Source organism: Theropithecus gelada, chromosome 3 (assembly GCF_003255815.1).
Source record: "Theropithecus gelada isolate Dixy chromosome 3, Tgel_1.0, whole genome shotgun sequence".
NCBI classification, from domain to species: Eukaryota; Metazoa; Chordata; class Mammalia; order Primates; family Cercopithecidae; genus Theropithecus; species Theropithecus gelada.
Genome location: NC_037670.1, coordinates 14,668,667 through 14,690,222, shown reverse-complemented (window position 1 = coordinate 14,690,222; position 21,556 = coordinate 14,668,667). Strand labels below are relative to the sequence as shown.

The 21,556-nt window shown below is 49.8% G+C and overlaps 1 protein-coding gene across 1 annotated transcript; it reads left to right on the top strand.

Moving 5' to 3' along the window:
• The first annotated feature begins 8,408 nt into the window (after nt 1–8,408).
• Nucleotides 8,409–21,299, top strand: NPTX2 (neuronal pentraxin 2). The gene is made up of 5 exons (XM_025379595.1): nt 8,409–9,005; nt 10,692–10,908; nt 15,977–16,221; nt 18,540–18,719; nt 19,836–21,299. The coding sequence occupies exons 1-5, from the start codon at nt 8,580–8,582 to the stop codon at nt 20,061–20,063; spliced, it is 1,296 nt and encodes a 431-aa protein (XP_025235380.1). The 5' UTR covers nt 8,409–8,579; the 3' UTR covers nt 20,064–21,299.
• The last annotated feature ends 257 nt before the right edge of the window (nt 21,300–21,556 follow it).

The window sequence follows — 21,556 nt, the reverse complement described above, 5'->3', positions numbered from 1 at the left end:
ACACAGTATCTCTTTACGCAAAATATTTTTTCTTCATTCTAAGGGTTTTAAACTATTTCCTAATGAATCCAACTGGGATTCATTTGAGTTAGGGAGTAAAATAAAGATTGCTTAACTGATTCTTGTTGAAGAGAGAAGAAAGTCATAGTTGGAGAATTGATTTATTTAGGCTGCTTATATTTAAGGGAAATGTCTCCTACCTCCTTTAACCCAGATGGGCTGTTCACTAGCTAGACTGAATCACAGAGCAAAAGAAGAAAGAATTCGGATGGAATGAGCTGCTACTTCTGCAACAAAGGCAGCAAATGTACATGAGGGGTTTAATTCACTTCCTGTGGTCTAGGGCTGAGTGGAGATGGCAATGGGACATCTGGAACATAGATGAACATATTTTCCTGATGCAGGCTGGTGATGGTACAATTCCTCTCTGATAGAAGTCTCAAGTATGCAGTCTTTCTGCATTTTTCATTCAGCTAAGAGAAGGCTATCCCAGGTGTGAACATCAGGATTCTGGGGGGAATAAATGATTAAACGAGATGAAAGGGCCAATAAGAATTTTAGCTCAAAGCTCAAAGCTGCACTGAACCTAATCTGTTGAGAATATACCACTGGAGAACTTGTCTTGGCTCTGACCCTCTAATTTCAGTTGCTTCTCAGTCTCAGAACCTGTAATAGTGCTGGGAGAGAGGTCTGTTCCTTTATAATTTCACTTTAACCCCTACCAAGTGGTGTTATAGAGCCTGAAAAAAAAAAAAAAAAAAAAAAAGCTAAACATCTCCCCGCCATTTCTGTGACACTTCCATCTGGGAATCCAGATGGAAGAATTTCAGAAAGTCTGGAATGTGTAGACATTTCAGACTCAAATTCCCACTTCCCTTTGCTCAATTAAAAACTGAACATTGTTACTACTCACTTTGTTCATTCTTGCAAGTAGATGTTTTGGTCACCTGTCTAAAATAATGGCCCTGTCCTTCCTTACGATGGTAGGTGAGTGATAGCTGCTGGAAATGAGATAAATTTATCCTAAGGTATCCTTGGAAACAGAGAACCAATTTGAACAGAGGGCTGAAAGTCAGAGATTACTAACTACATATCTTGATTTTCTCTAATGGCTTCAACTTTCCCTTCTTTTGCCCCCTCTTCCAGATACCCAGCACTTCCTATCTACCATACCCTCCATTACCCTTTTCAAGGGCTAATTTCCAACTTCTCCATGAAAATGTCCCCTGTTTTCTAACACAGTGACTTTGTTCTTATGAAATTGCAGAATGGATTGATTACATGTTGAGCAAAACCTTCATTTCTTTCCCACAATGCTATTATGGCTGTGTACAATGACATCTAAGAGATATTTATTGAAAGAAGGAAGTATATCAGACCTAGATGTTGCCATTAAAAAGCTCATAATCCAGTAGAAAAGATAATTATAATACAGGGCTTAAAGTACTAAGAGAAATAAAGAATGTTATGGTGTCATTTCAAACTGAACAAAATCAGGGCAAGCTTTGTGGAGGAAGTAGTGTGTAAGCAGAGCCGTGAAGGATGAGTGGGTCTTGTGGTTCTAGAGATGGAAGAAAGATCATTCCAGATCTGTCTCCAGATATGAGAAACAACCTGAGTCCCAATGCCAGAGGATGAAAAATATGGGTCATGTGTGAAAAGCATAAGTTTACTTTGGAGTGAGGGTAGATCAAAGGATATAGTAAAAATTGGACTGAATAGGAGGGTGTGGGGGAAAATGATGGAGACTAAAGAGTTTTACACATTTGCATAGAGAAATAATGAAGGTTTCTGAGCAGTGCAGCTCAATGCTTTAGTGCTGTACTTCAGGAAAACGGACCTGGCAATAGAATATACAAGCTGAAATGGACATTGTAGAGCTGGAACGTTCAGTTAGAGGCAGCTGTATAGTTTAGAACAGAAGTAATGAGATCGTAGCTGTGAGAATAGAGTTGGCATATTGTACAAGCAGAATTAGGACTTAGAAATGAACTAGAATTTGAATAAAATTGGGGGTGGAGGAGATACAGATGTCTCCAAAGTTTTGAATTTGAATGACTTGGAAAGCATTAATGACATAAGAAATAGGAAACAGGAGGAAGAATAGAGGGAAAATAAAGAGAACAATAAGTTTACTTGACATATTGAGTTAGAAGTATGGGTAGTTTATCTTTGAGATGTCCAACATGCAATTGGTTTAGTATAATCTGGAACTCAGTATAGATAGTTTCTGCTATGGTTTGTGTCCCTCAAAATTCCTGTATTACATTTACTTACGTAACAAACTTGCACATCCGGCACATGTATATCAGAACTTAAAATTAGAATTTAAAAAGTTAATGTGTTAAAAACTTAACCCCCAAAGCAACAGTGTTGGGAGGTGGGGCCAAGTATGGATTAATTGGGTCATGAGGAGGGAGCTCTCATGAAAGGATTATTGCAATCATCTTAGGAATGGGTTATCACTAGAGTGGGTGGTTATAAAAGCAAGCCCAGCCCTTGGTGCTTTCTCTCCCACAGTTGCTCTCAGATATGTGCACTTGCTTCTGCCCTCCACCTTTCCACTATAGGTCAGATGCCAGCACCATGCTCTTGGACTTCCCAGCCTCCAGAACCATGAGCCAAATAGACTTCTTTTATTTACAAGTTACTGAGCCTGTGGTATTCTGTCATAGAAGCAGAAAATGAACTAAGACAGAATCACTAATATAACTTAAAAACTTAAAACTTAAAACTGTTAAGGTAGAGAGTATAGTGAGAGAAAGGAGAGACCTATGGACAGTTCAACTTTGAATAGGGGTGTTGAGGAGGCAGGTAATGAAAGAAGATCCAGAAAATAAGAAATAAAGGAAAAAATGTTCAGAAATCAAAGAAGAAAACCAGAAGAATACAATATCATAGAAACCAATGTTGGAAAATTCTAATAAAAAAGACTTAGCCAACAATGTTCAATGCTCCATGAGTTCCAGGAGAATGACAGAAAAGGGGTCATTGGAATTAATGGCAAATTATTGATTTTTAAGAAAGCTGTTATTGAAGAAGAAACCAAGCATTCTAATAGGTTAATGAGTATGTTAGGGAGTGCTACAGAGAAAAGAGCCCTTACTGGAAACCAGAGGGCCTGAGTTCCAGCATGGCCGTGCTGTTAAGTAGCCATATGATCTTTTAAGCATGGTTTTGAACTTATTTTGTGGGGAGGGGAAGTCTTTACTTTAAAATAATTTTAATTGACATGTAATAATTGTACCTATCTATAGGACACAGAGTAATATTTCAATACATGCATACAATGCATAATGATCAAATCAGGGTAATTAGCATATTCATCGCCTCAAACATTTATCATTTCTTCGTGTTGGGTACATTCAAAATCCTCTCTTCTAGCTGTTTGAGAATACATTATAAATTATCATTAGCCATACTCACCCTACAGTGCTGTGGAACACCAGAACTTAATCTTCCTATCTAGCTGCCATATGACTTTTTAACCTTTCTCAAACTGTTTCCTAGTCTTAAAAATTCTATAAAATATCTTCAAACTCTCACTTTCAAAGATTCATACAAGCTACCTGTGTGCCTGAATCATACAGAGATATTCAGCCACATGTCTTTATCAGAAATAGGCCAATTTCACCACTTGTAACTTGTGTGAAAGTGGGGCACTTTCTTAGTGTTTCCTAATATAGAGAAATTGAGACTACATTCATGAAGATTTTCTCAAAGCAAACCAAGTTGATGATGTTCCTTCCTTCAGCCTCCTCCCACTCCCAGTCTATTATCCTTTTACTTTTAAAAACTGAGGTAAGACATTATCCCTGGTATATCCGGTGACTTGTTCTATTGCTTGAAATCAGAGGATGCCACCAAAAGCCTTTTTTGGTTTGTTGAATCAGTTGAGTAATATGAACAACCAATTCCCCTAAATCACGGCTCTCTAGCCACATGTGATAATATACTTGTACAGGGACACCACTTCCTGAAACTCAGTGTCTCATCTCACATGCTCCCAAAATTTAGCCAGAAATATGTTATTCAAGAAGAACCCAGATGCACTGAAGAAAGAACATTTTGCTTTATCCGAGGGGCTTCTATCTATTTGGATCTCGTAGCAATACAGATTCAGAACCATTGAGATGTTAAATATCACAAATGTTTTAGTGGGGTCCAGGCACACAGTCTGGTGATATATCCCAAGTGGAGGTGTGAAATAGTTCACTTTGACTGAATTCTCTGATTAAAGTTCAATAACATCATGCTTTATGCTTTTTTTAAAAAAAAAAAAACCAAAAAACAAAAAACCCCACAAAGTAGTATATCTTTATCTTGCTGAGACACCAGTATATTTTCCTGAAGTTTTCGTCCCTTATCTTTCCTCTTGGGAGGTTGGCCTGTTCTTTCTCAAGTATTCTTGCCTTATTTAATTCTAAAGAATATTGCAGAAAGTGAAGAATTTTCTTCAGCTTTGTTTTTAAAGGGACTTACATAATCCTGGTCTAAATTCAATGGAGAAAAGGGGAAGAAAAGGACAATTATCATCTATTGTGAACTGGCTATATGCCAAACATGTTCACTTACATTATCTCACTCAAGCCTAACAACAATATTCTGTAGTAAATTTAGCTTTGATTTTAGAGATGAGGAAACTGAGGCGGGGAGAGGTTAAATCACTCTCTCAAGATAAAGTGGTAAGTCATAAAACTGGGACTGAAAGTAAAGCTATCTGACTCCGAAGTTCAAGCCCTTTCTACACTATCATGCAGTTCAATCTAGTGAAAAAAAAAATCACTCTTGAAAGCGTCTTAGCATTTTAAGCATAAAAGTGTGTTAGTAAGGATCCTCTGGAGCTTCCAAATTCTGTTTTATCTGCACTGAAGTTCACACACACACACGTCTCTTATTTCCCCCCTTCCTATTGAAATTCAGCACCGAGGACAGTTCCCGATTCATGTTTGCAGGAAGCTGTCCTTGGATTCTGTTAGAGCTCACACTCTCATTCTTGACTTCCCAAGTGGCACTGAGAAAGACAGGAGGAAATGTAAGAAAGTATGAGATGGGATCCTCTCACACCATGGTGGAAATTAGCACATTTCCCAGAAGACCAAGATAAAAATGCATGTGAGAAGAACAAGAGAACCAAACAGATGGGGCAATAAAATGGAGGCGGAATGAGCTCATCAGGATTCCCAGCACATGGTTTAAGTCCATACTGGGCTCACAGCTGACCTGGGACCAGCCGACATAGTGAATGAGTGGGTGGTTACTATGCTGCAGCATCAGTTACACTAAGAGATTAGGTGGAGCTGATTCACTGCTGCAGATCTGCACGACTTTTCAAGTGGAGGAAAATCTGTGGGCCCTGGTCTCTGCCACTCACATAACCATCCTCATGGGTAGCATGAGTCATACATGCAGGATCTTTCAGGTAGACAAAGTTGTTGTGCTGTGAGTAAATCCAGTATGAGCTTTCATGTCGTGGAGAGCAGGTTTTAACCACAGCTACAGCATCTCCGCATATGAAGGTTTACCTGCTCTACTACACAACGACCCTGCCTTTCCACATTCACCTTTGGCTACAGGTGGTTCATAACACACAGAAAAAAGAAGTTTCTGAAACGTTCCTCACACCAACAGTGATTCCTTCTTTTCCAAACTACCAAGCTCTTGAGTACAGCTGAAGCACCTTTAGACAGTTGAGTCTTATCGTCTTACCTTTTTAAAATTATTATTATTATCATTATTATTATTCTGAGACGGAGTCACCCCCCATCGCCAGGCTGGAGTGCAGTGCTGCAATCTTGGCTCACTGCAACCTCGGCCTCCCGGGTTCAAGCTATTCTTCTGCCTCAGCCTCCCAAGTAGCTGGGACTATAGGCGGGTGCCACCACACCCAGCTAATTTTTTTTTTAGCAGAGACAGGGTTTCACCATGTTGGCCAGGATGGTCTCAATCTCTTGACCTTGTGACCCGCCCGCCTCAGCCTCCCAAAGTGTTGGGATTACAGGCGTGAGTCACTGTGCCTGGCCCCCCACCCCCGCCCTTATCTTGTATGCAAGGAAACTGAAGTCCAGAGAGGAGAAATGACTTGCCCCAAACCAATTAGCTAGTGACAGAGTTAGAATTAGCACTGGATCCCTCATTCCTAAGCCAGCAGGCTTTTCATTGCACCAAGAAGATAAAACTGTAAATAGTATGGTACTCTGTTAACTAAGCCTCTAATTATACTGCCTCCAAAGAAAATAACATTTCAAATGTCTGGGTCTTTCCATTTGAGCTTTGGCAATTTCACTGATCACTTCTCATACTGGAATCTCTTTTAAGACGTTTAGGAGTAATTATTTTGGGATGTATGCTATTTTTACTCTTGTACACTGCTTTCTTTGTTTAGGAGGAAATTAGAATTCTGGAAATACACTTGATTTTGTTTAATTATTAAAGGAACAAGCTTCTATTTCAAGTAGTTGCAAATATGAATGTATCAGTCTGTGTGTCAAGAAAAGATATATGAAACAATATAGGAATGATAATACTCTATTGTCACATCCAATTAAGGGCCACCTAGGTCTACAAGTAAAGACGAACATCAAAGCTATGAGTGAAAATGGAAAAGTCACATCGTTATCTGAATAATTTTGAAAACGTCTGGATTTGGTGCCTTATGAATCATCTGAAATGTAACAAGGCATAAAGCGCTTTGCAACCCTGTTGCCTTCATTATTGTAATTTGTGCATATGTAGGTTTATTTGAACTTTTTCAAGTTTTCATCCAGCTGAAAAAGGATGTGGGAAGAATGAGTCCAGTCAAGGTCATACTTACAAGGTGAAACTGACACCTCCTGGGGATGCAGGCTAACAGAAACATGAGCCCATTACTCACCACAAATCTCCCATCCATACCTTTTTCTGCTAATGAATATTCTTACCTGGACCATCATTACTTCCATTGTCCTCTGCTTTGGATACCTTGTAGACCAGGTTCCTGTCTCTCATTTTTATCCACGAAGAGATTTTCATGAATAGAACTTTTCTTGTAATTTAGCAATAATGTCCTTGTAAACCCCACAACTATTTACATAACAGAAGCTATTGTTTAATGTGCAAAGCAGGTCAGAATTTGGTTTCTAGAGATTAATCACTGCAGTCTAGTTTATATTATCATAATAATTTCATTTATTTTGATACAATTTGCTTTCAGAATCAACCTCGGCTTCTGCGCACAAGTGACAAATCCATTTGTTTCTGGTATAATGGATAACGTGATTAATGACCTTGCAACAGGATTTCTTAAAAACAGAGAGAGGAAAAGAAATAAAGATTTCCATTTATAAATGTGCAGTAAACCAGCTCAGTCTGTAGCTGTGCATCAAAATCCCTCTGAACTTGTTTTAAGCCACAGATTTAGAGAGATTCTGAAACAAATTTGCTCCTGACTTTTGGGGGTTTCTGCTCATATCTACTGTCTCCAAGAAGCTGAGGTCAGTGGCCTCACTTTGAGGAAGTGGTGACACTGCAGGCCCCCTGGTTACACGGACGGGGCACTGTTTGACCACGTGGCTCCATCGTCATGACTCCAGTTAGATGTCACCCCTCTCCCCGAGCTCAGGTCTTGCTGAATAAGGTCACCGCCCAGGGGGCAGTCGATGAACACGCGCGCGAGGACTCTGCGAGTGGCCTTGTGACTTTGTCAACTCCAGGTGTCCCCGCCTTTCCGTCAGCGTCCGGTGCCTGGTCCTGGTCCCGGTCCCCGAGGCCCCAGGGATTCTTCCCGAGCGTTTTCCGAGTCGGCGCGGGGGATGGAGGCGGGGCCATGGAGCGCGTCCCGGGGACCGCTGCATCCGGAGGCGGCCGTCGTGCGGCTCCTTCCCGCCTCGAGAGTGAGGCGGCCGGGCCTTGACGAGGTGGCCCACGCCTGCCGCGGGGGTGGCTCGCGATGGCAGTAGGGGTTCGAGTCCCGCCTGGTGGGCTGCTCCTGCTGGAGAAGACGCCTCCCTGAGGGCCGCGGCGAACGCACAGAGAGGCCCGCGCCGCGCCGGAAGCCACCCTGAGGAAGTGGCACCGGGCACCGAGGGGTTCCCACTTTCTCCTCAGCCTGTGACGCCCGCGTCCTCGGGAGGGTTCGAGGGGCGCCCGGGCACAGCCAGCCGAGGCGCTCGAGAGCCCCAAGGTCGTTTTCCACCTCAGGTCTCCTTTCCTGAGGTGGGGCGCGGGACCTCGCGCTCTTGCCTCAGGCTCGGGCCCACGCGCCCGCCCGGCCGCCAGGCGCGCAACGGGAAGCGCCCCCGCCGCGCCCCGCCCACTGCGTGACGCGCACCCGGCCGAGCCAATCAGAGCTCGCGGCGCGCGCCCCACGCGCCGGCCCCCTCCGCCCCCCAGCTTAAGAAAGGGCGCGCGGACCGGGCAGGGCCAGAGCGCAGAGCAGCGCGGAGTGTGCGGTTGTGAGACGGCGGGAGACGTCGGCAGGGTGGTGCACGCGACCCTCGAGACGACAGCGCGGCTACTGGCAGCCGCGAAGGCGCCTCCCGCGGAGCGCCCCGACGGCGCCCGCCAGCCCATGCGGAGCTGAGCGCTGCGGCGGCAGCGGGATGCTGGCTCTGCTGGCCGCCCTCGTGGTACTCGCCGTGGCCGCCGGGGCCCAGGACAGCCCGGCGCCCGGCAGCCGCTTCGTGTGCACTGCACTGCCCCAGGAGGCGGTGCACGCCGGCTGCCCGCTGCCCGCGATGCCCATGCAGGGGGGCGCGCTGAGTCCCGAGGAGGAGCTGCGGGCCGCTGTGCTGCAGCTGCGCGAGACCGTCGTGCAGCAGAAAGAGACGCTGGGCGCGCAGCGCGAGGCCATCCGCGAGCTCACGGGCAAGCTAGCGCGCTGCGAGGGGCTGGCGGGCGGTAAGGCGCGCGGCACAGGGGCCACAGGCAAGGACACTATGGGCGACCTGCCGCGGGACCCCGGCCACGTCGTGGAGCAGCTCAGCCGCTCGCTGCAGACCCTCAAGGACCGCCTGGAGAGCCTCGAGGTAGCGGCCCGCGGGGAGTGCGGGGGACCTGGAATGGGGACGCTCCCGAGTCGGGGGCGGAAGACTCGGGAGGATGGGGAAAGCGGGCCTGGCCCTGGGGAGGGTGTGATCGTCCGTGGGGTGAGCTGGACTTGAGGATGAAAGGCGGGGGTCTAGATCCAGCTCGGGAACTCCGCTGCGTGGTATCCCTTCCCACACCGCTGCTCTTGCTGGAAGGAAACGTTTAAATTCCACCCCCGCGCGCCGGGACTGCCGGCGGGATCCGCGGAGCACTTCCCGAGGTCCGGGCTGGCGAACCCAGACGGCCAAGCCGCGGGCGCCAAATACCCGGGGACGCGGTAGCCTCTATCCTCTTGCAAATGTCCAAATCTCTGCGAGCCGGGATGCGCTGCCGCAGGCCGTGCGGGTTGCTGCGAGGCTGCCGCGAGAGGTCAGCTGCCCCGGGCATCTGGTGTTTCTTTCTATAAATCAGGTCAGGCTGGACTAGAGGGGGCGGAAGTCTGGGGGTGGGGGTTACAGGGAGGCGAGCGCAGGGGGTCGCCGGAGACCCCAGAGCGCGCATTAGAGGTAACCTCTGGTTAACTTCAAAGACTCCCCTGCCTACGAGTTGGGTCACATTAAGGTGCTCTTCCGGATTGGTCCCTTCAAGGGAGGGGACCTTATTCCCTTCTCTCTCTCTCCCGCCACGGAGGGAAGATGCGTGCAGTTTGGAACTTTGAGAGAAGAATCTTCAATTATTTTTAATCTTTAGGCTCCACCCTTTTTAAGAAGTGTGGACATTGCTGCTAATAGCCTTTGTGAAAATACTTCTCAGCAAAACTAGGTTTAAATTACAGGTGGTAATTATTGCAAAAATGACTCGAGGGTTTCTTTTGGTGTGAGAGCTGAATACAGTATTTCCAGCATCTGTATATCTCCTGATTCATTGTGATTGCTAACAGCTAACATTTCTGGAGCACTAAATAAGAGTCAGGCACATTATTTAATTTTTTAATCCTTGGAACAATGAATGGCACGAGGCAGATCCCATTATGTGCATTTCACAATTTGGAACACTTTGTGGAGAAGGGTAAGTAGCTTGCCATGAACTTATGGGCAGGCAGCCTGCCACAGCCTCCAGAACCACATGATGGTAGAGGAGAAAAAGAAATAGGAAGTGAGGATTTAGAAACAGCATTAAAAACAAAGATTGCTGGAGTTCAGAATAGCAACGTTTTAGATCTGTCATTTTCCAGAAACATCTCTGCATGCATAGTTATTTACCTTCGTGCCAGACCGGAACTTGGGGGCTGTTTTCATTTGTAGGTGAAAGCTCCTTGGCTTTGTGTAACCATCGATTTACTCTTAAAAAAGGAAAAAAATCCTAGAACTGCGTTTTGGTCTCTACCCAACATAGAATTATAGGTGTTGGTTAGAATGTTGACTTTTTAGTAAGAGGAGAAAAACGGCTTTTTGAGAAGGGAAAATGAGATTCACAAGTTTCAAATATTGCAGCAAAGTAATTCTTGTCTGGCTTTGAAATCTTTTCCATACCAAAAAAGCATCAGTGAGATGCTCCCCTGCCTGCCAGTGGCACGATTCATAGTTTTGGAAGCTTCTCCCTATGTGGTCGGGCCATCACAGCCACATTTCACAATTTCTTTTTAACTGTTTCTGTGCTCCTCCCTTCTCCCCGGTGGCTGAAAGCACCAGCTCAGAGCAAACATGTCCAATGCTGGGCTGCCCGGCGACTTCCGCGAGGTGCTCCAGCGGCGGCTGGGGGAGCTGGAGAGGCAGCTTCTGCGCAAGGTGGCAGAGCTGGAGGACGAGAAGTCCCTGCTGCACAATGAGACGTCTGCTCACCGGCAGAAGACCGAGAGCACCCTGAACGCGCTGCTGCAGAGGGTCACCGAGCTGGAGCGAGGTGTGTGCCTGGCCTGTTTCTCTGTCTGGGAGTGGCCTGATTTTCACCGCTTGTGGTCAGACATGTGATTCCAGTTGACGGACAGCAGGGGTTGTGACACCACATGGGCCTGGTTCCTGGGTGTGTAAGCAAATAATAAAGGTGACTGAGCATGGTCATCTCAGGAATGAGCTGCCAGCCCCCAGCCCCACTGGCATTATCCAGGGAAAAGCGAATGTGCCCGGGACCAACTTCGATAAGCAACCACAGGGGCATTTCAGTCCCTTCTTAACTAGTCCTGGCAGCAGATTCTGCATATCTTTCTCTTCTCTGCTCACACTGTGGTGAGTAAGTTTCTCCTACAGGAGACAGAGAGGGAGGGATCGGGGATAATTCAGATTGCATCATCAAGCCCCAAACCACTGGGTGGCTTGGCTGTGAAGTTGTAGGTTTGCCCGTAGTGGGTGTTTATAGGACTGGCATTTTCCCAGATGCACTAACCTGATGAAGCCACTTCCCCGTGACTCCGTTCCATCCACTGATAGGAGGATGGCCAATAGCAGAACATCCAATGACTTTGACCGTGGTGGGGCAGATGGAGAAGGGGCTGGTGTGACTGTTCCATTTTACAGCCAGCATCCACAAGCCACAGGTCTCTTTCATCCCTTTCCCAGTCTCGTCCTCCAGAAAAACCCATCTTTTCTTCCTTGCCCTTCTCAGAAAAAGGTGAGTATGGCTTACCTGTTAGATTCTTGAGTTTCCAAAACATCTTCCTCTCTGTCTCCCCTCTGTTGCTGGGTGGCCTCAGGAGCCATCCCTGAAGGTAAAGCAGTCGCCGCTGTGACCCTCCTCCCATGACAGGAGGAGGGAGCATCTAGGCACAGGTGAGCGTGACTCCGTGGACCCTGCCTGAGCCACAGTGGATCCTCAGGACGGCCAGGGCTATGGACCTGGTACACTAAAGGTAGTTTGTCTCTCGAAAGGAGAGCTGTGGAACGGGAGGGGGGCTCTGTGAGAGACTTTGACGGCTGTAAATCTCCCTCTACACAGTGGCCAAGTTGCCACAAGGAGGTGGGTTAACAGCAGAATCCTGAGCCAGAGCCTCAGTCATGCCAGGCGGGAGCTCAGACTCCTGGTATACCCGTTTCATAGATGAGAAAAACAATCCGTTCTCAGCGGGACATGTATCTTTTGGGGAGAGGGGCCCAAAGTGGGGCCTGGGCCACTAGCTGGTAAACAGTGACAGTCACATCAACCTGCACCTCCCCCTTCTCTTTCTCTGACTCAAGGCCGATGTCATTTCACTGGGCTTACTCCTAAGGTAAGCAATCATCACGGCTTTGGCCACCCAGAAACTGCCACTTCGTGACTGTCCCTTTCGTCCCCAGCCTGTCCGTTACCAGCCAGAAAGAAACAGTCCGGACTCAGACCCCGCCAGCCTGACTGTTGATCCTTTAGTTTCCCAGAAAGCCCTCAGAGCTCGTCTGGCACAGAGGGGAAGCTCACCTCTACGAGGGCAAAAACCCTGCTGGCCATTTATGCACCCCAGAGAGGCAGCTCAGTCTCTCTTCACCCTGCCATGGGAAATCTAGAATCCTGTAAGCTCCACCAACTCAGCTCTGGGATGTGCTTTAAGGAAAGTGATCATCTGCAGACCAGTTTATCTTCTGGGCAATTCTGAGTTTAAATTTGTCCTGTTTGTGACAATTGTAGAGAGATGTGTAAACGCCCAGCCCCCCAAATGTACTATGATTGGAAACGATGCCAAGTTTCTTAGACACATCCAACTGAATCCCGAGTAGCTAGACCTCAACCTCATGACAGGCAGGGGGCCTTGGTGGGGAGACTCTGGCCTTTGGTCCATCAGCCTCCACCCCTTGGGGACCAGATGCTCAGCTGTGAGTTGCACACTTGGCATTTTGTAACCCCTGCCACGACCCTGCAAGGTAGGTATTAGTTCAGACGAGGGACTCAAGTCAGAGAGCTGAAGTGATGCCTGCGTTCACGTCGCCAGCAGATTGCAGAGCTGGGAGTGAAGTGGGTGGAGCCCACAGAGGAGTAATGGAGGCTGCAGCCTGGAGCAGTGTGTGGGCCTCAGCCCTGCTGGATCGAGGCTCCTTGGAGCCCCCAGCAAACACCTGACCCCTGGCATATGGACGCCCCTGCCGCCTGGGGCCCCGGGTTGCTTGCTTTTCTGTGCTGCAAGACCTGCTCCTCTGCAAGGGCCTCCAGAGTCCGGGCCAGCTGTCCAGGCACCGCCTGGCTCAGTGTTGAAATAAATGTTGCTGCTGAGAAAACCAAAGCTGCGTCTCTTCCAGCCCCAGGCTGCCCACCCCCTGCTGAACCTTTCCACCACCTGCAGTGTTTGATTTATTGGTCAGGCCTTTTAATTCCTTAATTGGTTTTAACCAAGTTTCCTCCAAACCACCAAGCTGTTTTATTTAAATAAAAGGCACTGGCTCTCAGGGTACAGGCCCCCTCCTCTGCCCCTCGGCTCTCCCAGCTCTAATTAAACCTATCTGTTGTCACCAAGCTGACAGTATTACCCACACAGTCGTATCAGATTGGCAAGGCTGCCCTCCCGCAAGTATAGCAGCCATTTCTCTTTATTAGACAATGATGCCTTCATTAAGGACATGGTCATTTGCCACTTGAAGATTAAGTGCGAGTGCCTACGTGTCTTGGAAAGAGGGACTTGTGGCCCCTGGCCTGTCATTCACTAGCTGTGTGACCTTGGATACGTCACCTCACTTCACCGAGCCTCCGAGCCTCAACTATGCAACCTGCAAAAATGGGAGAGTAGGAACATTCTGGTTCTCTCTCTCAGTTTTGCTTTTCAGCCTAATGAGGGACTAGTCCCAGCTTTCACTCTGGCCTGGCCCCTTGGCTTCCTGGGTGGGCAGATCTTCCCAGCCCTCACCAGGTGCCCAGCAGCTCCGCAGTGGCATCGAGAGGTGCCCATCCTTAGGAGGTCAGGAGCAATCAGGAGACCACCACCGGCAGATGTGAGTACACGCAACATGTGAAGCCCAGATTCTAGAATGTACACACTGCCTGTTCCAGAGAAGTTAGAAAGGGGATAGTGGGTTCTGCTGTGCTCCTTTGCAGAAACCCTCCTTAGATAGATGTGAACTGTGGCCCCTGAGAGCCTTTCATGTGTATTATTCACTTTGAGGGAAAATGAGTTTGGGGGATTGTGGTGGAGAAAAGTTTATTCTGGCTCATGTTCTGCAGAAGGGACTGATTTAACTCCACAGTGACACAGGCAGTTCTGGCTTCAGAGAGCCCGCCTGTCTCTGATGGCCTCAGAGACTGTCTGAGCCCTTGTGGATGCTTAACCAACACTTGTTGAATGAGTGAAGGGTGTTTAGATTCCTTCAACGGCAGGGTCTGGTTCTCAAATAAGAGGGCAGCCTTTGCCATGACAGCTGGCACAATCAAACAGTGTCCTACAAACTTTGGGATCTGTGATGCCTGGATAAGGGCTGCTGCTGTGGTTTACTTAATTTTGAACTTCAACCAAGGCTGCATTGGAAATTATGTAAACCCATTCTAGAATTTGTTTTCAAGGATTTTAGAAGCGCCAATGACATAGGGGTGGCCGGTGGATTCTCACCAATTCCAGGAAGGTCTGGAAGGGCCAAGGCTCTGGCCAGGTGTGTCCCCCTAAATGAGGACAGACACCCTGCGGTTTGGTTCCCCTGCCTCCCACTGGCTCCAGACGACAGGAAATGATCAATAAACTCAATCTTCTCTTGAGGAGGAAAAGAGCAAAGTGCTTTTCGTCAGGGATTTAGAGCAAAAAGCCACTTCTGAGTTAAGTTGTGGAGTCAAGACCCGGGAGTCTGACTCCTTCGCCTCGGCAGTGGTAATTCTTTCCTGTGAGGAGTGACACAGACTCACTCACTTGACAAGTGTTTATTGGGTTCCTGGATCCCTGTAAGACTTCCTTCTTCTAAGCCCAAGTCCAGAGTTCCTAGATCCTGCCAAGATTTCAAGCAAATATCTGAAGTGATAAGATGTGGCTAAGGAAGCAGTTTCTGGCTTAACACAAGAAAATTAAATCTACCTTTCCTCTGCTCCTTCCTCAAGCTTTCTAGTCATCTAATATGACTTGTGAAAAGAGAGTATTAACTAGAAGGAACCAGAGCTTTTTCTTTTCTTTTCTTTTCTTTTTTTGAGACAGAGCCTCTGTCACCCAGGTGGGAGTGCAGTGATGCAGTCATAGCTCACTGCAGCCTGGACCTCCTGGGCTCAAGTGATCCCTACCTCAGCCTCCCGAGTAGGTGGAACCACAGGTGTGTGCCACTCTGCCCAGCTAATTTTTATATTTTTTGTAGAGATGAGGTCTTGCCGTGTTGCCCAGGCTGTTCTCGAACTCCTGGGCTCAAGCAGTCCTCCCACCTCAGCCTCCCAAAGCACTGGGATTATAGGCATGAGCCACTGCACTTGGCTAATTTTTTAATTTTTTGTAGAGACGGGGTCTTGCTATGTTGCATAGGCTGGTCTCGAACTCTTGGCCACAAGCGATCCTCCTGCTCGGCCTCCCAAAATGCTGGTATTATATAGGTGTGAGCCACCACACCCATCCAAGAACATTTTTTCTTCTAGATTTCAAGAGGCCTCTTTTCCTGTCCTAAAAGATGGAGCTAAATTCTCTAACGTGCCCCATGCAGTGCCCACCAAATCTTCCTTTTCCTCCCTTTCCTGGGCGTCCTTGGGGTCTGGGGTTCTCTTCTGCAGGTCTTTCCAGGCCTTCCCTGCATCCTCTGCCTTCCCTCCCCCGGCCACTCCCCGTCTTAGCCGGAGCCCCCGCCTGGCCTTCCCTCGCATACCTGCTGCTGGTTTCATGTCACCTTCCCCGCCCTAATGTAAGCTCCCTAAGGACAAGGACTCCTTCTCGTGTCCTGAATCCTGCTGGACTTCAGCCTTTTATCAGTGGCTGGCATGGAGCGGTCTTTGGTCACTTGCTGGAGGGTCCAGCAAGGCTGTGTGAGGGACCTTCTTGAGGATCTAGCAAGACGTGGCTCTGGGCAGTGCTGGTGGGTGGCCTAACACGCTGCTGGCCTCTCTTCCTCCCCACCCCCAGGCAACAGTGCCTTTAAGTCGCCAGATGCGTTCAAGGTGTCCCTCCCGCTCCGCACCAACTACCTATACGGCAAGATCAAGAAGACGCTGCCCGAGCTGTACGCCTTCACCATCTGCCTGTGGCTGCGGTCCAGTGCCTCGCCGGGCATTGGCACCCCCTTCTCCTACGCGGTGCCGGGGCAGGCCAACGAGATCGTGCTGATCGAGTGGGGTAACAACCCCATCGAGCTGCTCATCAATGACAAGGTGAGGCCCGCCTGCACCGCCACCCTCCCCGGAACCCATCACGCGGCAGAGGGAGCCACAGTCCCCACCCCGGCCGTCCTCGCCACACCGAACGGGCCCAGACGTGGGACTGCGGGGCTGTCCTCCTGGAGGTGGGGATAGCTTTGTACACGCTGGGTGGCTCGCAGGAGCGGGGCAGGGAGGGGCAGCTGCAGCTTGTGGGGGTCTGAGCTGTGAGTCCAACCACGAACCGGCAGAAGGTCCAGGCACCTAGGCTGTGGAAGGGCAGAAGGAGCAGGTCTCCGTGTGCGGCCTGGATTGAGAGAGGACCTCAGGCCGGTCAGTGAGGGCTGTTCCCCAGGTCCACACTGATTAAGGGGGCATGTGTGTCTCAGTGTAAGACATTCCTCACGAGCATATTTTGGTGGGGATCAGGTTTCTAGAGATATGATTTATATACAGCAAAATGTACCCATTTTTTTTTTTTTTTTTTTTTTGAGACGGAGTCTTGCTCTGTCACCCAGGCTGGAGTGCAGTGACCCGATCTCAGCTCACTGCAATCTCCGCCCCCCGAGTTCCCGCCATTCTCCTGCCTCAGCCTCCCGAGTAGCTGGGACTACAGGCGCCCGCCACCTCGCCCGGCTAGTTTTTTGTATTTTTTAGTAGAGACGGGGTTTCACCGTGTTAGCCAGGATGGTCTCTATCTCCTGACCTCGTAATCCGCCCATCTCGGCCTCCCAAAGTGCTGGGATTACAGGAAATGTACCCATTTTAATGTACAATTCAGGAGGTTTTAATAAAGGCACACAGTTGTGTAACCACCACCACGATGAAAAAATATAAAACAGTTCCATTGCCCCCCAAAACCCCCTTATACCCCTTCATAGTTAGCTCTGATCCCAGCCCCAGCCCATGGCCACTGCTGACCTGTTATATATACCCTTAGTATCGCCTTTCCAAAGCAAATGCCCCTTCTTAATAGACTGCTTGGTTTTGGCATTCAGGAGCGGTCTTCTCAAGAGATCTGCTCCAAGAGCCGGGCATGGGAGCTCATGCCTGTAATCCCAGTGCGTTGGGAGGCCGAGGCAGGAGAATCGCTTGAGTCCAGGAGTTCGAGAGCAGCCTGGGCAACGTAGCAAGATCCTTTCTCTACAAAAAATTAAAAAGTTAGCTAGGTGTGGTGGTGTGCACCTGTAGTTCCAGCTACTCGGGAGGCTGTGGCAGAAGGATGAGTTTGAGCCCAGGATGTCGAGGCTGCAATGAACTATGATCGCACCACTGTACTCCAGCCTAGGTGACAGAGTGATACCCTGTCTCTTAAAAAATAAAAAAAGTCCACTTTGGGCCTCCTGGGGACCTCTCACAGCCCTACTTCCAAACTTTCATTCTAATGGCAGACTTCATATAACAAAAAGAGGATTCTCAGAACTTGGCCTGATTTGGGCATCTGAGTGACTATGCAAACTCCCTGCCACCCGGACCACCCCTGGTGGAGGTGGGGGCAGTTCAGTCCCTCACTCTGTTTGTCTTCACTGAACTGCCCTGGGTGGAGTTTGTCGAAGTTTAAGAAATGCTGTGGCATCAGCCTGCTGGGCTCCTCCTAGATAGACCCCCTTGCCTAAACCAGGAGTTAATTGTTCTAAATAACACCCTAGGACATAGTGGGGCTGAAAGCCTTGTTATCCTCTGGGTTTGGACTGCTTGTAAACATCGAATTCCTGGGAGGGAGGCTTCAGGTTGCTAGGAGACCAGTGGCAACAACGCGGTGGTTCACAGGCTGGTTCACAGGCGAGCCCGCATGGAAAGTGCTTGCAGGACCACCAGGGATCCGGCCGGTGGCAGCGTCCTCCCCCCAGTTCCTCGTGCTGTCTGTGAGCTCCCTGCTCACACAGATACTCACACGTGCCACTATGCAGGGAGGACAGGGGACACCCCCAGCACACAGACAGATCCCTGCATGCCACCATGGAGGTTTGGGACTTGGCATGAGAAATGAGGATCTCTGGTCTGTTTTCCAAGGAGACTGGCCCAGTGGAGCCCTGACTTCCCGAGGTTCTCTGGCATGGAGAGCTCGGGGCCAGCGTGGGGGTGTTGACCCTCACATCTGCTCGGCTGTCAGCCACGCCAGGCACCAAGGGTATCCCATTAATGTGAGGGCCGCTCTGGGGTCAGGGTTTCCACCGAGGCTGCCCCTTTTCATGTTCTCCACGTATGACCCCAGGTGACAGGAGGAGCAGTGTGGCCCAGGGGGATTGCGGGGTGTCCTTCCTGTTTCCTGCCCTGGCGAACCCCGTGGGCATGGGCCCAGCAGGTCCTTACCTGCACATTGCTGCCCGCAGGTTGCGCAGCTGCCCCTGTTTGTCAGTGATGGCAAGTGGCACCACATCTGTGTCACCTGGACGACACGGGATGGCATGTGGGAGGCGTTCCAGGATGGAGAGAAGCTGGGCACTGGGGAGAACCTGGCTCCCTGGCACCCCATCAAGCCTGGGGGAGTGCTGATCCTTGGGCAAGAGCAGGTGGGTGCAGGTGGGCACAGGGCAGGTGCAGAGCAGGTGCAGGTGGGTGCAAGGTGGGTGCGGGTGGACACAGGTAGGCGCAGGGTGGGTGCAGGTGGGCGCAGGTGGGTGCAGGGTGGCCATGCACCCTTCCAGGAATGGTGCAAGGAGGGGCTAACCGAGCAGCACGAGGCCAGGCCTGCAGCTGTTCCCGCTCCTGGCCCCAGCTGTTGGCCCCACAGACCTGGCCACAGTGTCCTGACAGCCAGGTCGGGGGAGCAAGAACCCCAGCAGCCTGGCCCTTGCTGTCCTGTGGTCAGAGTTTGGGCATGGGGATATGGCCTGCATGGCAGGGACCAGGTGGGTGTGGTTCAAACAGATTCCAAATAGAACCTGGCACAGAGGGGTGTGAGTGTCCCTGTGGTCATGGGTCATCTCGTGACACAGGCTCCAGCTTCTGTCTGGGAGGAGGCTGAGTGAGGGAGTCTCCTGGAGTGCTCGTGGGACTGACTCAGGATTGTGGGGCTGGTGTCTTCCAGGAGTACCTGCTCAGGGTCTCCACCCTGATACCCAGCAAGGGGCACTTAGGTAATCCATGCTGGGTGCTCAGCCCATGGGGGAGACAGGGAGGAAAGGGTGGCACCTCAAAGCGCCCTCAAGAAACTTACCATCTAGGGGAGGGAATGGCTGAGCTGGCTGTCTGGTCTAGAACAGGTAAGTGTTGGCATTTCAGTCTGTGTGTGGGTTTTTGATGATGGACAGTGGGGAATAGATGCCAGGTGCACTGGGGGGCTTTGAGTCTGGTTCCTCCTTGGCCCACTCCTCCCTCAATTTCCCCTGCTACATCTCCTCTGGGAGGGACTGGGAGTCATGAGACCTGGCTGTGATCCTGGCTTTGGGACTTTGAGCAGTATCTCCCCTTACCAGCCTCAGTTTCCCCTGTGTAAAATGGGGAGATTTGAGCAATGCCACCTCCCAGTTCTGACAGGCCTGGGAGCTTCAGAACCTGCAGAAACAGGTAGTGTTGGTCAGAGCTGGGGGGGCATCAGAGAAATGCCCAAATCTCCTGTCTGTACCCCGTGTGCAGGGGGACTTGTGAGCCAGCCCTGACGCAGCTCTCTTGTTCCCATTCCCCAGGACACCGTTGGGGGTAGGTTTGATGCCACTCAGGCGTTTGTCGGGGAGCTCAGCCAGTTCAACATATGGGACCGCGTCCTTCGCGCACAAGAAATTGTCAACATCGCCAACTGCTCCACAAACATGCCGGGCAACATCATCCCGTGGGTGGACAATAACGTCGATGTCTTCGGGGGGGCCTCCAAGTGGCCCGTGGAGACGTGCGAGGAGCGTCTCCTTGACTTGTAGCCGCCTTCTCCTCTGTCCAGGAGGCCGGGATCAGGCTGTTGCCATGGAAGTTCAGGGCCATTGACTCCCCCACTTAAACTCTTGCCAGTCGGGGCTCAGGGTCGCCAGAGCTCATTCCCCAGGAATCTCTAAGACCGGGGCTAGGGCAGTGTCTGTCACTGGCTGATTTGTTCCCTACCAAGATTCTGTTGCTGTTTGAAGTAGTGCCGGGGTCCCCTGGGAAGATGCCCCAAGCCACGAGTGGGCGAATCTCTGCCCTCCTGCTACAAGTGGAGGCAGTTCCAGCAGCCCCTCTTCAGAGCCCATGTAAAGCTATCGCAGCCTGAGCCCTGTCGCCCTCCAGTTCCTTGGTGTCCCGTGCACCCCTTCTGTCCGTCCCCTTTCACGGCTGTGCAGCCATCCCGCTGGAATGGCCGTGTCCCTTGTGCATTGAGTGCGTCCCCGTTGGTGACTAAACTCGCGGCAAGCGGCTGCCCCCCGATTTGCAAAAGGGCCTCTCCCTTTGTGTTCCATACATTGTGAATCTTCCCATCTGAAGAACGCCCAGCCTGCCCAGACAAAGCCCTGCCCTCCCCAAAGCAGAGGGGCTGTCTGTGTCTCCGGAAAGGGGGCATGGGGGGGCGGGGCTCAGAAAGGAGAAGGGCTGTGATCTCCGGCCCCTTCCCCCATCATCTCTTCCTTAGATGGATGCTTTGACTGAATCATCACTAGCTATGGCATTAAAAGGTCTCTCTTCTCATCTGGTGCCAAAGGTTCCATTGCAGCTTTTTACAACCATCCGGTGTGGTTCGGAGGATTTGTTTTTTGTTTTTTTTTTTTCCCGACAGAAAAGAACAGCCATTAGAAGAAGGCTCCCATTTTCTGATGTTCCGCCCACTGTGAAGAGTGTGCTTGTTTTAAATTCATGTTGATTCCTGTAAGCAGTGGACTGTCTTCATCAACTATTTCCCTACAGAACTCCTCAAGAAAACAGAGATCATTTGCCTGGAGACTGGCTGAGTGACTCCAAGCTACTCACTGTATTGGACAGGGGTGGTCATTTATTTTAAAGATAAAGTGACAAAGTGGGGAAATTTATAAAGCTAAATATTATATATTTTATTTTTCATAACATGTTTGAAGTGCAAATCTGTGGATATTCCATTTGTAGGACCAAGTCGACATGCCCATCCTGACATTGTATGCTACGAGAACTCTTCTGATGACGGAATTTCAATTAAAGTGCACTGAAAGATGCTTCTGTGTTTGTCTTCCTCATGTTCTAAGGGCGAAGGTGGGAAGGGGTAGGGCTTTGCAACTTCTGGCAGAAGGATGATGGCTCTGGTTTGCCGGAGCCTGCATCTGGTGGGTTTGGGGATGCTAAGGATGGTTAGAGGAGGGTGTGGTCCGGCCGTCCATCCTTCCTGTTTCAATGCCTGGCTCACGCTGCGGGTGCCTGGCAGGCTGTGCCCGGGCTTCTTGTCCCCAGCCCACCCCTGTCTTTTCAATCAGGA

Excerpts from the sequence above, each read along its gene's own strand:
- NPTX2 (XM_025379595.1), top strand. The coding sequence starts at position 8,580 with ATGCTGGCTCTGCTGGCCGCCCTCGTGGTACTCGCCGTGGCCGCCGGG. Across the intron at positions 9,006-10,691 it reads ACCGCCTGGAGAGCCTCGAG|CACCAGCTCAGAGCAAACAT; the intron begins GTAGCGGCCCGC and ends GGTGGCTGAAAG. Across the intron at positions 18,720-19,835 it reads TGATCCTTGGGCAAGAGCAG|GACACCGTTGGGGGTAGGTT; the intron begins GTGGGTGCAGGT and ends CCCATTCCCCAG.